Raw genomic sequence first — 15,276 nt, forward strand, 5'->3', positions numbered from 1 at the left:
TACAATTAGTCTATTTTTACCCTGATTTGTTTCTAGATCCACATAATATCCAACCTTCCTACAACAGGCAATAGATTTTCAGAGGCATAGAAATATTCTATGGTGGAGTAGGTTTTACCTCTAGTCCATATGGGATGACATTCGGACTCCCCACCAGTGGGTTCCCATTCAGTTTGTGTAGACGGCAACTAAACATTGCTTCAGACCACCATTGACCCTGATCCCTAGAAGCCACCGATCGTCTCTGGGGAAACAAGGCCATCTCTACTCAAGCTGTCCCAAATGGACCACTCCCGTCTAGATGATTTGTGGTGATGCTCCACATAACTATGTAGGTCTCCATTAATATCACACTTACGGGACCACCGATTAGAAAGCAGTCAATTAATTTATGCAGTTATAAAGATTTTCTTCATTTGTTCTGTATAGATTACAATATACATTAACATCTATTCCCTAGACCCTGAGCCCTGCTCTCCGGGCCAAGTCAATTTCACTATTAATAAAATCTTGTAATCAAGATTTATCCTTTCAATCTTTGGCCAAAAGGAATTAAATCCCTCCAACCTTGGAGCCTCCAATAGCCAGACATGCTGAAGTGCAAATATATCATAAGATGTCAAACATGGGGCATCTCCTACCGGATTCATAAAACTATTATACCCCTACTATTCCAGGAGATTCATTTTTTTACATTCAAACTGCTTTCTAAAGTAACTGTTTAGACCCCCCTACCTGTGATTTAACAAGAGTTGAAGCCAGCCAAAACAGTCCTCCTGGCCGGCATGACCCTCTAATGCCCATTTCCAACATAAGCAGATCTGCCCCATTGTTATTTATAGTGCATTTAAGTGTTACATCTACTTCCATAGAATACTCTACTTCAGAGAATTCTCAAGGCTTGCCATGAACCTCCTTCAGAGATTCATTATAACGAAAAATGTCATAACCCATCCCCAAGAATGAGCTTTCCTCACTTAATATCAAATCATAAATCACTTTACGTTTTATATGTATCATTACAATGCCTGTCTGATCCTCATGAATACATTCCACATGGTCTAGATATTCTGAACATATCACCCGTAGTGGGAGGATGTCCATAAATTGATCCAATACCAGGGATCTGTTCAAGGCCAACTCCTCACTAGATTTAAAGAGTGCACACAGAACCAGGGGATTTTTTTTTAGGAATGGGTTTTGCCTCTTGGGTGTTCTCTCTGCCTTGGTTCGTTAACTCAGACAAATGTGTTTTCATTTATTGTGCCCTTTCACTTGACTGGGTATTGTTCTTGGTCTCTCCACTTAATGGATCAATACCGTTAGTCGACCTCCAATATATCTGAGTATAATGGCTTAAGCTGTATTTGACCTTTAAGGGCTTCCTGGTGCCATTTTATTCCAACTCCCTCGTCTCTTTTCTGTAAAATTCCCTTGACCCTCTCCATTCATGGTATGCCCCATATGATAAATCAAATAGAGCCATCACAGATTCCCCAGCAGTTACCTCCTCCCATGTGTCCAGGGGACGGCAGCCGCTACCTGATGCTGACCCTCAGGGATGGATCACATGGGAGGGGAGAACTGCGGGGTGATGTTATGACTTCATTGGCGGAGCCTGTGTCCCCCCCCCCCCCCCTTTCCCATGAGAAAGCCCTGCTGACCTCCAAGACCTTAATGGCCTATTGTCAGATAATTATTCCCCCTGTAGAGGAAGTCAAGAAACCTTTTCTCTACATCATTCTTGTCAGGCCTGCACTTTCCACCCCTAACTCTCAACACCTTTTGTTCTTGCTGTGCCTTTATGTAAAGTCCAGGAGAAAAGCCATTTAACAGTTAAGAGTCCAAAGGTAACCATCATCTCTAATCTTGATGTGCCTTTTTGTGAGATATGTGAGAAAAACTATCCAGGAGTTAAAAGCCCAAAGAAAATGATGGACTTCAACTCCCATTGCCACTCAGGTACTGAGACGAGCAGGAGGGCAAGGAAGTTTGTGCAAAGTAACAGGAACCTGAAGTACAACATGCAGACCAGTTGTTTTTTCCAAACCTTCAATGAGCAGGACATTTAAAAATTGCAACCACATTATGGAAAAGAGACGCAGCGAGCAGTGCAGAAGGAGACGTCATCCACGCTAACACTCCTGAACGCGAAGCACATCCAGAGAGTTGGCGAAGCAGAGAAGGCTGCCTGGACAGGAAGAGAGACGCTGTGTATGAGCAAGGAGGGCTTTGGAGATGCTGGGAGCAGCGCAGAAGCTCCTGGAGGTCGGGCCACTTGACGGGACAGCAGTCTTCACCCCGGGCCACGAGAGAAAGCAGGCATGTGACCGCCACGCTGCATGCTGGAGAAGCGTCCGCACACTCCAAACTGGAAGGCTGGTAGAGAAGCCAAACCGCAGCATCAGAGATGCTGGAAGTAACCGCCGAGTCTGACCAAAGCAGCTTGGGGACCCCAGTGCGTTCTGACAAACGAGCCTGCAAGTGATTGAATGGTACAAGATTGCTAATGCAGACAATATACAAAAGAAAAGTTTGTTGGGTGCAGTGAAGGCAAAGTACAAAATCAACACCCAATAAGAAGGTTTGAATACAGACAACGCAAACTACGACAGTGACGTTTGTTTGAATGCAGCCAAGACAAAGTACAAAGGCAAGATTCAATAAGAAGAAAGTTTGAATGCAGAAAAGACAAAGTATAAAAGCAAACCCCAATCAAATACAGATGCATGAGATGCCGATGTGGGGCAGAAGTTTGAGCAAGTACCTTTGAGCAAAACATTACCACAGATCGATTTACCAAGCACCAATGGTATATGATATTGTGGTATATCAAGGAATTGTGAAACGCATAAGAGCCCTGGCAGGTGACTACCCCAGGCAGCTGAGGTTGTAACAAGGATCTGTGAAACACAAGTCCTGGCAGATGAGTATTCCAGGCAGTTGGAATTGTACAAATGATCCTGACAGGTGAGTTCACCAAGCAGCTGAAAATTGTATAAATATTCCTGGTAGGGGAGTATACCTAGTAATCTGCAAAGATCCAAGAACTTGTACAGAATGACTGTTACAGAACTGTTTAGCTTGAACAGAACTTTGTGAGTCCAGTGAAGACAAAAAGTAATTGTTAGCTATAGAGAGATTTTGCCATCCTGTTTAAGAATCTAGGGGAAGGGGACCACCTTCTGAATCCAAGGGTCTTTACCTTGGAGAGCATTGTCGTTGGAGTCATTCTTGCACTTTTTTGGTTTTGAATTTTCTTTTACTAACATCAAGTTGAAGACATTTCCTTGCACTTTTTGTTTGTTTATAGGTGTGGTGTGAGGGTCAGGAGAGGTTTTGGACACAAGGACAGCTTTTTAGTTACCGACATCCCGACACAGACAGATCCTCAGTTTTAGTTTCTAGGTAGTGAAGCTCTTCTTTAGAATAGGGCTAGAGAAGCGTTTTTCCAAACCATTTTTATTTAATAAAAATATATATTTAACCAAGAATACAACAACCTTGTGTCCCTCAGCCTCTCATTTCTGACTCCTCATACCCATCTTTATCATTGGTAAGCTCAGACTTTCTTTTTCCACACTCACTTCTTCCCCGAGTTTAGCTTCTAGTCTATCATCTGATAGACTAACATTAGTCTTCCTAGTTTCAACTGCAGGTTGGCATGTTAAGAAGGGTAATATACTCATTGTGTTAGTTTTCACTTTAGCTCCCCACCCCCTTCAATTTGGGTGGATAAGGAAGCCCGATTTTCCCTGTGCCACAAATGAGTCTACACTTCTCCTTGTATGACTACTTCAGTGTCGGTATTCGCGATAACTGATGTAGCTGCCACCTCTGGTTGCAAATGGGGGAGGCCTTGATTTTTCAAAACGTGCTTAGTTTATCAAGTGGGGAAATTAACTTCCTCTCCATGTAGCACATCATACAGTCTTACCAAAGTTTGCAATGTCATATGTATTGCTAAATTGGTAGGCGTTTGCCGATGGTGCCCCATTTAAGGAGCCGTTAAGCATCATATTCCAACTGTCTATTAACGGATCTTGGGGGAAAAAAAACATTTCCCCTGAACTTCTAGAAACCATCTTCTTTAACAGTGATTGTGCTTGTATCTGTTGATTGCACCGTTGAGTTGGTAAACAAATCCGGGGGTAGCTGAGAGAAGATCCAAGTCTTGGAAACTTGAATCGTTGTTGCCCTCTTTCTCCAGGCTATGACGAAGCAACAAAAAGGAGTGCTCCACCTCTTCAAAAGGACGATCATTGTCTGGGACCCTCCCAATCTCGATCTTCTTGACACATAAACAGGTGTTTTGGATTTTTGCCATCCGTTGCTTCACCCGGCCTTATGACATCAGCCTCTAAGACTCAGCCTAGAGCAGGGCTGACCGCTTAAGTGACTACAATGGCAGGAACCAGTGGACACAAACAAGAGATTACCCAATGTTTTGTCAGAAACGGCATTCACTGCATCAGAACTATCAGATGCCATCTTAGACGCTTTGCAGAAAGTAGCGGTGGGTACTGTGCCAGATCAGACATAAGTCAAGCAACCTTGGAGAGGCTCGTTTAAAATTGATCATACTCTTGAAACAGGTGAAACCCATTTCCAAAGAGGATCCACAGAGTTCACAGGCGAGAAACGCAAAGCAAGACTAAAAACCAATGTAAAGGAAAGTACTCTGTACAACAGAGCATTGTTTGTTTTTCCACATCTGAGTCCACAAAAAAGCAACTGCGAGTCAGTGGTAGCTTCACCTCACTTGCTTACTTGCTCAGAAGTTAACACCTTTTTAAAAAAGAGAAGCTTCCATTTTTTCCCGGTGGAGCGCGCATGCTCGGCTCTCTACGTGGGGCCTTTCAGCCCAAGTTCTGGGGCACAGTATAGTACCCACACCTGGAGGGGCATCTCAACAATAGCGCAGTAGAACGCCACGCAAGCAAGAACCTACCGAGGTACCTGAAAGCCAGCCAGACCCGATTGGGCCTGGCCTCCGAGATGTTCTTAGCCAGAGGCCACCCTCCTGGGGCCACTGCAGGGGGATCCCACCAAGGCTTCCACCTCGGTCTAAGCCGCTTGGTATCATCACTCTCCCCACAAGCGTGGGATAGAAGAATAGAGGAAAGAACCTCTTGGCGAGTCTCAGCGTGTCAACCTGTGTCAAGCCGTACCTCCACTCCGCTCCACAGCTACACCTTGAGGCCACAATCTCATTCCCAATACTAATTAGGATTAGCATGAAACATGTTATTGTCTGTAAAGGGCAGGTAAATAATTCAGGGGTGACCAGGGATTCAGAAATAAATAAGGCTATTGTGCAACAAAGCAATGCTCCTCTGGGACAAGTGCAGCATAATCCTTGTACGCCTCTGTAGGTTATCCGGTAGCAGTGCAGAGGGTTTAAGCAAGCTGAGTTAAAGGAAATCCAGTTTCACTCACTTTTGAAGCACAGGTAATTTTACGAATTCTACCTGTGAGGCTCCCGATAGAACCACAAAGGCCCAATCTTTCTTCAGAATGTATAGCGATTGGGACACGTCGGGGGATGGAACAGCCCAGTACTAACAGATTATGTCCTTTGTACCTTTTCCTCCTGTTCCTTTCATGAATTTTGTAGATTGGCTAAAATGATCAGATTGAGGAAAGCCACAGTCTTATTTGTAGCCCTTGTTTTGACATGACCTGTCAAATTTTCATAGCTTCTATAGTTTTCTTTTTGCACCAGTGATGTTTTGCCAGTAACGCTGACTCTGTCCAGTTGTATAGTCATCCTTAACCAGACTGCCTCAGGCTCTGAAAATAGGTTCTAAAAGCCTACAAGTTAAAGTAGATATTTCACTGGACAGTAACGTATAAGGCTTGCCCAGATCTGCACCACAGGTAGGGTGAGTGGGGGCCCATACTTGTGGAATATAGCCTCAACAAATAAAACATTTGTCTGCAGGTCTCCTGCACTGGCCCATAGGCTAAAAGAAACCCTATGGTCTCTGGATTCAAGACTCGTATCAGAAGCTGTTTAAAGCCCGCAAGCTCCAGTGTCCAATGGGTTTACTGATGGCCTGGGGACCTGTGGTGGGGGCATGGCGGCAGACTCGGTGGTCTCTTCAGGAAGACTGTTAGGGTTCAGGTAAGTGCCCCTGGTCATGACCATAGTCCACTATGGGTTTCTTTGGAGGGCCTGGGTGCAGCATTGCCAAAAGCCATGTCCCATCCTAAGTGACCACTGGTCATGGCTTAACTAGTGCTCACTACGGGTGGCTTGGGCAAGAGTGGGCCTGAAACATGGTCAAACGTTGTTCCCACTAACCATAGCCTCTACAGGTGGCTCGTGGGGTTTGGGGCATGGCTAAAAACCATGCAAGGGACAAGGTGATCACTGGCTGATCCCACAGGCATTGCCAGTTCACACAATGGATTGCTTTGGTTGGTGGGGAGCAGCCATGCCCCTGGCAAATCATAGATTAAGGGAATCCTGCTATGAGCAGTCTATCTAGGTAGGGTCTTATTGGGGGTCGTAGCCATACATGCCCTTTGCCTCATTAAAGCAAAATATATTTACAACAAATTTAGATGTAAAAAAAAATGAAAGCTCACTGATAATCTACAAATTCTCTGTATGTTAAGTTGTCTTATACTGTGCACTGTTACCATTGATATAGTCTCCAGGTGCTCACGTAGTTCTGTAAGAAGAGGGCTGTGTGGGTTATTGAGGGATAGGATAGAAGTTGTGCTCTTCTGTTGATGCTTGGGGGACTAGGAGAAACCGACATCCTATGAAAGTCTGGTTTCTGGGTGGGGAGGGGATTTTTGTGTGCACAGGCTTGTTGTATCCAGAGGGGTAGAGCTCGGTGTCAGGGAGTGCTTGTTTAAGAAAGATGTGTTGGATGAGTGTTTTGGGTGCAGTTTGGTTTGCTGATGGGCCATGTGTGGTACTTGGGAGGTATGCGGGAGAGGAGCAGGAGCAGCAGTGGTTTACTGTCAATGCTCTTCTAATTGCAGTGGCCTTGCCTAATTGCAGTGGCCTTGCTACCTTCACCAAACTTCCAAGCTGTTACAAATGGGCTATCCTTCCCAATTCTTTATAGGTGCCACGCATAGGCTAATCTGCACAGATTCTTTCTAGGTGCAACACATAAGCTAATCTACGCAATTCTTTTTAAGTGCAATACATTGGTCATCTCGGAGTGCTCCTCAAAATTCAATACTTGGACCCACCTTCTCAATTATACTAAGTGCAATACATTGCAATACCAGGGCTAAGTGCAGATTAACACAATTAATGAGTAGGTGGTGGTAATGTGGGGGTGGCAGGGTTTTACGAGAGCACAGTATTGGCTGTGCTCCCGGCCCGTATCGCCTTACCTGGTTGTTGCCGTAGGATGTCCCGTCGGCAAACAGGGGCAAATGGGGAATGGGAGCCACCCTTTCCCTTGTGGCCCTTAGCCAGCTGCCCAGGCAAAGCTGCCCTAGGGAATTCATAAGAGAGGTGGTGTTCCGGGTCACCTGGGGTACCACAGCCCTATCAGCATTTGGCAGGCCCTGCGAGTGAGGAGGGGTGGGAAAGAGGAGGATATGTGAAGAGAGGAAAAAACAAATGAATGGCAGGGGGAACACAAGGCCGGCCTGTGTCAACTAAACAAAATGGAAAATGCAGGAAAGCAAGCTTACCCTTGGATCTTATGCACACAGACAGGCGGTGGAATGGCCTGGTGTGCTTGGGAGCAAGGGGATTAGGTCTCCTGTGCCGAGGAGGTGTTCCTGGTCATGTGGAGTACCAGGGCACTATCTGCATTAGGGAGGGTGGGCGGTGGCAGTGGGTTGTGTGGAGGTTAAGAGGAGGCTGAGTGAAGGAGGAGGCTCTAAAGCGGAGGCTGAGTGAAGGGAGGACAAAACAAACAGGTGGCGGGGGGGGAAACCAGGCCAAGGCAGGTGAACTAATCAAAATTCTTGACCGAAAGCTCATCCTTGGATGCTGCACATGGTCAAGAGGTGACATGGCCATAGGGGGACATTATAGTTCCCTTTTATTTATTTTCGAACCTTTCAATAATCAGGACCTCATAAAAATCCATGATTCATGAACAGAGGCATGGTGTTGCATACATCCTGCAAAGTAGAACAATTACATTTTGGTTAGTTCCCTGCTGAAGTGTCCTATTTTACCTGCCTGTGTGCCCTTAGTGTGGTAGACTTTAAACATACACGCTTAGCCGGTAAATTACATAGCTATTTACCATTCCAGGCAAAGTATATCAACTATTGGATTTGCAAACTATTATTGCAGGTGACCTGGAGTAAAACCAACTCTTGACGTGTTTTCCTCATATTAAGTCATAATTGGCATGAAGCTTTGTCTCCAAAGAAGCAGGATTACCTGTAAATGTGAATCTCAAATGTTCCAACCTACATCACTGAGAATCATCTGAAGTTGGTTGAGGTCAGTGAGGGAGCCTAGTCAGACATACTTGTAGCCTGGAAACACATTTTTGTATTTGTATTTATTGATTAAAAGCATGGCTTTTAAAACAGAAACCCCTTCACTGAGATGATAGCAGGCCCATGTTTGGTGGCTTTACATTGGAATATTCATAGTGCATTGTGGCCAGAGCAGCCATGGGATATGAAAGGAGGACCATACAGTTAAACTAAACTTCATTAAACACAATATGTGCATAGTCTGGCTGCTAAACCATTATGGACGTTGTATCTTAGGGAGGTAAACGGGGAGGGTAACATTTGCTTTGTCTAGCTAATATGTAGAAATATTAGCTTTGAAAACAGACCGGGTAGGTCGGTGGGGGCAGGGGACATTGGGAGAGCCTTGCAGGTGTACCATTGAGAGTGTGGTGGTGCTGTTTGAGGCCATATCTGAATGCTGGTATGCTCACTTCACTTGAATGGGGACTCAATGTCTATAAACTATTGACTGTCCATCTGACTCCTCCATCGTGGGACGGTTCCCTGAAGAGAGTATGATTAACCCCCCTAATTTACAGGGGAAAATAAATGCTCCTAAGTACGAATGGCTTATTTTCTCAGTTTGTTTATGCAAATACTTGACTCTAAGCCACTGTGCCAGCAGAGATGTTTTGAAGTAGACTTAAGTTATACGCAAGCATGGTGCTTTGAATCACAGCCCTATTTTGTAGCAGGAATCTGTCATGCACATCTGAAATATTTAATATACATTTATTTATCATCCAGGAGCATCATAAAAGGTCAATTCCCAAAGACACATGGAATCTTCTTTTAGACTTTGGAAATATAATTGCAGATGACATGTCCAACTACGATGAAGAAGGTAATGTGAAACTTAAATTCTGGATAAAATGCACAGTTTATTTGGTTATTGATTTTATTGTTTAGTTATATGTAAAAGATTTTGTGCCAGGTTTTAAGGAAGCGTGTTTTTTAATTGTCGGTTTAGGTTTTTTTGTATGTGATATATAAACTATTTTATGAAAATGCAGCTTGCTGAATCTTGGAGTTTTTCTGAATGGTGTCTCTTACTATCTAGTAACTCTGATACCTGTGGTCAAGTGCCTGGCCAAACTTCTGTAGGTTAGAAGGCTGGTCTTGGTCAGCCATCCGTCCTTTGAAGGTTAAAAATAGGCTCATGGAATATTGCAGGTCTCCAAAAAACCTGTGGATCCTGATTGGGTAGATTTAACTGGAGATTTCGATATATCAGGTTTTCAGGAGACTTGAGGTATGGATGAGTGCGCCTTGGAAGGGATTTCTGTGTATTTTCTACCAGCTGTTGGCTCCAACAATGGGGTTGGGCGACTGAGTGGAGCAATCTGTGTCTGGATGAATGTGATTTTGAATGCAATGCTCACTCACTGTGCGAGATGTTCCCATGATATTCAGTGCTTAATTTTAGATTTGCAACTAGAGAAACTCTGTTTTTAACGTTTATAATATGCCCTATGGGAACAAGGCTATGGATACTCTAAATATATTAGAGGGGCTGTTGATGGAGGGTGAGCAACACGTAGGGACTAAAAGGAATGCTATTGTCCAGGCCGATATGAATCTCCAGGTTGAGCCTTGTAATGTGTTTACTGAACTCATGGATGAAGAGAATGTAGTTTGAGGAATACTAGAATGTACACCTCTTGAAAAGAAAGTTGTTTATAAATACGCTCTAGAAACTGCAGAGCTTTTTTTTTTTATTTTTTTTTTTTTAGATTGTCTCTGAACCTGCAATGGCAGGGTGATGCTGGATATTCCTGAATCTGCTACCTTTAGAAGTGGTAATAGAAACAGCCATATTTACTATATTAAGTAAATTTGTAAATGTGGAGCCTAGTCAAAACTTGGATAGCGACAAACCATGTGTTAGTTAATTTTTAAAACATATGCAATATGTAGGACCAACAGCGGCGTCCACCCAGAGTATTCTCGTCTCAAATAGATGCAGATTGAAATGGGATAACCCTCGATCCCCAATAACTTGAAGCTTACCGCCAGACCTCAACAGAATTTGAAACTGTCAGGACCATGGGGGTGGAAATTGATAATGCCATTTTCAAGGTTAATGCTAGAAAATCGACAATTTGGGGAAAATGGCTCACAAAACCCACAGAGGAAGTAAAAGAAATCCAGTTGCGCAGAAGAGGGGTTGGTATGACTGGACTGGATGGCAAAATCAAGGCTACCGAATGCTCTAAAGTTTAGATCACCAGGGAACAACTCTATTTTTTGGATCTTTGGGACTCCTTTAAAGAAAACTCCCTAGCCTGTAATGATTGTAAGGTATTTTGGAGGATTGTGCCACAGGGTGGTAGTGACCAACCCTTTGCAGGGAGCAATACCGTAAAGGAAGTGGTTTGATCATTTCTCTGGGTGTTATCAGGAGGACAGGCAAAATTTTTATAAAGTGTTCCCTCTGTGATGATTATGTGAGGTTAGAGTTGAGCTTTGGTAAAGTGACAAAGGCTGTAGGGTTTTGGGTATCGGGAAAAGCTCTGGGCTGGACTATGTGCCAGCAGATCTTTATAGAAGTAAGCCGGTGGTATTGGTGCCTTATTTACATAGTCTTCACATTTATGAGCACTGCCCATAAACCATCCCTTTGGTTTATTGCAGACATTGTGCAATTTTTTTCAAAAAGGCGACCAGGGGTGACCGATTTCGCTTGCTGGCAGAATGGGTCCTTGAACAGAAAAAATTGAGTCGCCCGCCTGTGGGTTTTGTCAAAGGGCTCAGTGCATTGCAGCTGATCCTGAGATTAAATCTAATCTATGATAAATATGTTGAACTTTTGAGAGGCAGCTTTTATTTATTTTTTGTTGATTTAAAGGCTGCCTTTGACATTCCATGGACAGTGCTGAGGGATAAGGGGGGGGGGGCCCATTAAACCTATTAAGGGCAATCATGGTACTGTATGCAGATTATGCTGCTAATGGTAGATGGGGCACCAGGGGCTAGGTCACAAGTAAATTTGATGGCAGGAAGTGAGTCGTGCAAGGCTTCAAATTGGCACCCTTGCTTTGTAATCTGTATTTTAATGGTGTTCTGGATGACTTTCCAATGGGTATTTCAGATGTCCCTTTGTTTGCCGGTGAAAGAGTGGGCATCCTGTTCCTCGCCGACGACATTGTTCTTATATCACGCACACCAATGGGGTTAAGGAACCAGGCTGCCCACTTCATTTCATTTGGTCAGTTAAGGGGTTTGTAGGTGAATGCCACTAAAATGGAATCTATGTATTGTGGCAAAAGCTGTGGGCTTTGGACCAACATGGCTCTGGACCTAAATGGGGCACAAATTGAGAAGGTTAAGAGTTTTGATTACTTGGAGTCAAATTTTCAAATGGTGGGAAATGCAATAATCATGTAGCGAAGGCTGACGCAAATTTGGTAAGGAAATGTAATGGCATCTTAGCTTTCGCTGGAAGAGCAAATTGTAATTCAGTGGTCCCAGCCATTGAGATTTACAGAGTTCAGGTGTTGGCGGGCGTCCTGTATGGAGCAGAATTGTGGAGGCCCTCCATCACTGGTATTCCACTCCATATGGAACTTGTCTTTTTGTGAATTATTGATTGCCCTCAAACCTATCCTATTTTGGGTACGGATTTGGGCAGGGGGGAAATGTCATATGAAATTCTGCGAGGCCCTAAAAGATGTATTAACCTACAGGGAAGTTACTACAATTCGGTGGTTCCGGCCATATAAAAGGAACTATTGTTCCGGCTGGACCTAGGTGTGCTTTGGTCACACCCAGAAATGATTAATTCATCCCATAAGGCAATTTAAGTGAGATGATTATGTTAATAAATCCCTGATCCTAACCATGGGGTATGAGTATTTACTATGCAAGGATTCTTGCATGATGGAGGATAGACGCCTGGAAGATGACCCCTTAAAGCGCTCTCCAATTATGAGAATGCGCTTAGGAAACCTCCCACTGGCAACTACCCTATGCGCCCTTTTTGTCTTTCTGAGGCAAACTCTTCAGCACTTTCTTTTCATCTGCACTCAGTCTTAAATTCAATTTTCTTATGGCAGTAAACTATGTACGTTGAATAATGGTGATATGTCACAGAGTGTGGCAGGCCATCTATGCAAAAGTGTAAAGTCTGTAGATGTCGTGTATGCAATTGCAACATTTATGGGTAGTGCATGAAAAAAAAATCTTTCTTGAAATTTGTGCCATGATCTTGGCAACATGTCTGTATTTCTGGCCACCAATTCTTAAGTTTTAACAATGTATGCAATATGTGTCCATGTCTTAATCTGTTAGATGTTTGATATTACCCTGTTTTATGCTGGGTTTTATGCGTTAAGTGTTATGGATTAATTTACGAATAAAGTTGGAATGATGATAAAATGGGCTCGTATATTATTGTGGAATAAAACCCTTTCAAGCCCTTGCAGAGAGTTTAGTGGTGTATGCGTCGTGATTGTCACTTTAAATTACTCTTTGCTTGTAAGAAAAACTTTTATGTAGGTTGGGTCTCTTACTTTGAAGAAAAGTCTCTGAACTCACAGATGTGGTCTTCAGTTTAAACCTTTTTTTCCCTGCAACTTGGGACTTTAGACCTGTAGACTGAGTTGTGCTGCATATTTAACATTGCATTTGCCTCCACAACTTGAGTCACCAGGCTTCAGTTTGAACCAGATCCTATTTTTTTTTAGAAGTGCACATGCCTAGGCCTAGTTGAGTGAGTAATGGCATTATGTAACTGTGACGAATCCCGAGATGTCACTTTTCCCCGAGGGGTAGCCACTACCCATGAGGCCAGGGTGGTGAGGCCGCTACCCGATAGTCCCCTTGGTGGTGGTGCACAGTGGGAGGATCTCCTGGGATCCCTATGGGAAAAGGGGTAAACCTATAGGGAGAACGCAGTATAACCCCCCCTCCCCCCCTCGCCCAATCACCCCTTTTCAACCTACACCTATGGTACACCACGGTAATCTACCCAACCACCCCATTTACCTATGTAGAGCCAGTGACATAAAATCCACTGAGACGAAGAAGAGCCCGGACTACTCAAGAATGACTTGCATCACAGCGACTGGGACGAGGAGGAGGTACAGAACTATGAAGATCACCATCAGAAGTAGGTTTGAGCATTCTAGTTCCCCACTAAGTTCCACTACCAACATCAACATAGATCAGAAGACGGACTAGGGAGTTTGTCAAGCCTTCACTTGAGGATCTGCGAGCGAGGAAGCGGTTTGGCATAGAAGTGAGAAAAGGCTGCTGACCGTGACGCTGGCATGGAGGCGGAGGCATCCCTAATCGGTCCGAAGTGGAAGGACCGTCTCAGAAGCTGGCAAAGCAGATATCCGAAGCAGAGAAGAAGCCAGTCGCACAGTCTGCGAGGGGCCCAGAGGCTGCAGATCCACCGCAGTGCATCAGAAAGCGAAGCTGAAGAAAAGACTGGCAGAGACCGACTGAAGGACACTGGTGTGAACCCAAAAGGTATCTGGGTTGCTGGGACGGTTGGTGGGTGCCTAAGAGAGCAGAGGGAGACTCGGAAGAAGAGAGCAGACAAGAACCCAAGAGCAGGGGCACGAAGGGTACCCCTGGGGGAGAAGTGAACACAGAGAGTTGAACACAAAGAGAGAGACTGATCTGGGATCCACACCCATGAGAGAAAAAAATAAATAAGCTTCTTTGCGGCAGTACCTGGCAGGAGAGTAAACCAGGTCTTCCAAAGCAGAATAGAGACACAGGTCTGGGACCCGCACTCATGTGCGAGAAGTAGTATAAATCATCTTCTATTCAGCAGTACCTGGCAGGAGAGGGAACAAGGTCTGCCAGTGCCAAGCAGTAGAGAGCTACTGGTCTGCGACCCACACCCACAAAAAGAGTAGCATAAGCCATCTTCCTTGTGGCAGTACATGGCAAGAGTGAACCAAGGTTGCCCAAGTCTAGACACTGGGAAACCAGGCCCTGGGAGCTACAATCAGAAAATGGAAGAGAGACTGACGCTTTCCCTCGTGGCTGTATCTCAAAAGGGGAAGGGAGTCCTCATTTCGCACACCCCGTCCCCCGCCCCCAACCCCTGAAAGTATCGCTGAGGGTAAAGTGACTGATATGAAGATACCAGGAGAAGGTAGTCATTCCCCCTAGTTTGTGTGAGAATCAGTTAAGGCAGAGATCAGGAGAAGGGAGTCATTCTCCTGGTAGTTGAATCTGCAAAAAGGATCAAACCACAGAATATTGTGATCCAGGGGAAGGGAGTCATTCCCCTTGGGGTGAGGAAACTGAGACCTTTTCTGATATTGTTAAAAGATTGACAATCCTTTGTTTCGGAAGGTTGGGACCAGGGGAAGAGAGGCATTTGCCTGGTTCAGAACTTACAACCAGAACTGCACTACCCAGTCCAGGATAAGGGAGTCATTCTCCTGGACCAAGAACATTCACGCAAACTTCTAGTTTAGATAGAAGTGCAAGGAACAGAGTTGGAGGTTTGACACATGACGGTGGACTCTTCAGTTTACACGGACATACTGACAGGCCATTAGCATTTTAGTTGAGGCAGGGAAACCCCTCATAGAAGTAGGGAAAGTTTGGTTGTCCCTATATTTTCTTGGTGAATAAAAGTCCATAGCAACCACTATGCCACCTGTGCCAGTCTCCTTCTCCTGCGCCCTTACAGTAATACAGACTGCAACTGAATTAACTCTTAAGGCTGACCATCCCTGCTGAGAGGAAAGCGACTTTAGCCGAAACAAGAAAGGATGCCAGAAAAGCTATCATAAGGATGACTTTAAACTGAAGATCAGTAAGTTCTGACTAGATTTTCTTAGGCTTCTTTTT

At 44.4% G+C, this 15,276-nt stretch overlaps 1 protein-coding gene across 9 annotated transcripts in view; it reads left to right on the top strand.

The window, feature by feature from the left end:
* DCUN1D2 (defective in cullin neddylation 1 domain containing 2) overlaps positions 1–15,276 on the top strand; it is a 325,754-nt gene that overhangs the window by 295,663 nt on the left and 14,815 nt on the right. For all 9 annotated transcript variants that reach the window (XM_069637140.1, XM_069637141.1, XM_069637144.1 and 6 more), the window contains one exon: positions 9,205–9,301. In XM_069637140.1, coding sequence (XP_069493241.1) covers positions 9,205–9,301 — 97 coding nt within the window. The remainder of the gene's footprint in view (positions 1–9,204; positions 9,302–15,276) is intronic.

The sequence above is a fragment of the Ambystoma mexicanum genome, chromosome 7p (assembly GCF_040938575.1).
Source record: "Ambystoma mexicanum isolate Mex_15411 chromosome 7p, UKY_AmexF1_1, whole genome shotgun sequence".
NCBI lineage: Eukaryota > Metazoa > Chordata > Amphibia > Caudata > Ambystomatidae > Ambystoma > Ambystoma mexicanum.